This window comes from Cebus imitator, unplaced genomic scaffold, assembly GCF_001604975.1.
Source record: "Cebus imitator isolate Cc_AM_T3 unplaced genomic scaffold, Cebus_imitator-1.0 Scaffold71, whole genome shotgun sequence".
NCBI lineage: Eukaryota > Metazoa > Chordata > Mammalia > Primates > Cebidae > Cebus > Cebus imitator.
In genome coordinates, this window is record NW_016107386.1 from 1,155,203 (window position 1) to 1,156,380 (window position 1,178).

Genomic DNA, 1,178 nt, shown 5'->3' on the forward strand with positions numbered 1-1,178 from the left:
AAAAAAAAAAAAAAAAAAGAATAAGAACTTTTGATTTCATAGTCAGACTGATGAAAAGCATGCATTTATCTCAACTTCCAGAGACTATTAAAATGATAATAAAGGAATAAACAACACAATAATGATGAGAACATAAAGGGACTTAGAGGGCATCAGCTCTGGAACAACTGTCCTCATTTCTGCACTAGAGTTTTCTAAGTATTTTTCCCATTCTTTATCCCATTTAATCTTCATAACAGCCCTATAAGACAGATTGTATTGTTATTTACATTTTACAGTTTGGAAAACAATAACTCAAAGAGATGAATTAAACTATCCAAAGCCCTATCACTTTTGAATGGCAGAGGAAGAATGGAACCTTGGCCTTGTATGAGGCCTAATCCCACGTGGTCTCATATCATATAGCCTCATCCTGGCTATTAGCAGAAAGGAGCTCTGCACAAGCAACCATCTGCCTTAAAATTAATCAAAACAAAATCACCTACCCCATAAAACTTTGTGTGTCCTGATTTCTTCTGGCAGTTCAAGGCTCACATAGACGTCACTGAAATATAACTCCCCACCATACTGAAACAGACCCACATTAGTCCAAATAAGATTAATGATTACATTGATCCCAGATAACAAAGAAAGGAATAAGGGAACAAAGTCAAATCTAAAAATCAATAGCAATGTTTAAGCTGACCCTTTGTGAACAAATAACAGCTGCCTCTTCAGTTATAATCAATAGTCAAGTGCCAGGATTTTTTTCCTCCCAGTGGCTTATCCAACAGGTAATAAAATCACATTCTAAGAGTGTCTGTCTCCTAAATAAAGATATTTAGGCTACTTAAATTTTTAGCCAATCTGAACCAAAAGCAGCCCCAGGTCACTGGAGAACTAACGGAAGATATAATCCGTATTCATAAACTTTTATTGCTTAAGAATAATATAACTTTGTCAGGTATGATGGCTCATGCCTCTCATCGCAGTGACTCAGGAGACTGAAGTGGGAGGATTGCTGGAGGTTAGCAGTTTCAGACTAGCCTTGATAACAGAGCAAGACCATCTCCCCAATACAGAAATTTAAAAATTAGCTGGGCAGGCCGGGCACGGTAGCTCACGCCTGTAATCCCAGCACTTTGGGAGGCCAAGGCTGGCAGATCACAAGGTCAGGAGTTCAAGACCAGCCTGACCAA

The 1,178-nt window shown here is 38.5% G+C and overlaps 1 protein-coding gene across 1 annotated transcript in view; it reads right to left on the reverse strand.

The window, feature by feature from the left end:
• The window catches only part of AS3MT (arsenite methyltransferase), a 28,481-nt gene that overhangs the window by 18,689 nt on the left and 8,614 nt on the right, over positions 1-1,178 (reverse strand). Inside the window, exon 7 of the mRNA XM_037739557.1 lies at positions 486-567. Within this exon, the coding sequence (XP_037595485.1) occupies positions 486-567 (82 nt within the window). The remainder of the gene's footprint in view (positions 1-485; positions 568-1,178) is intronic.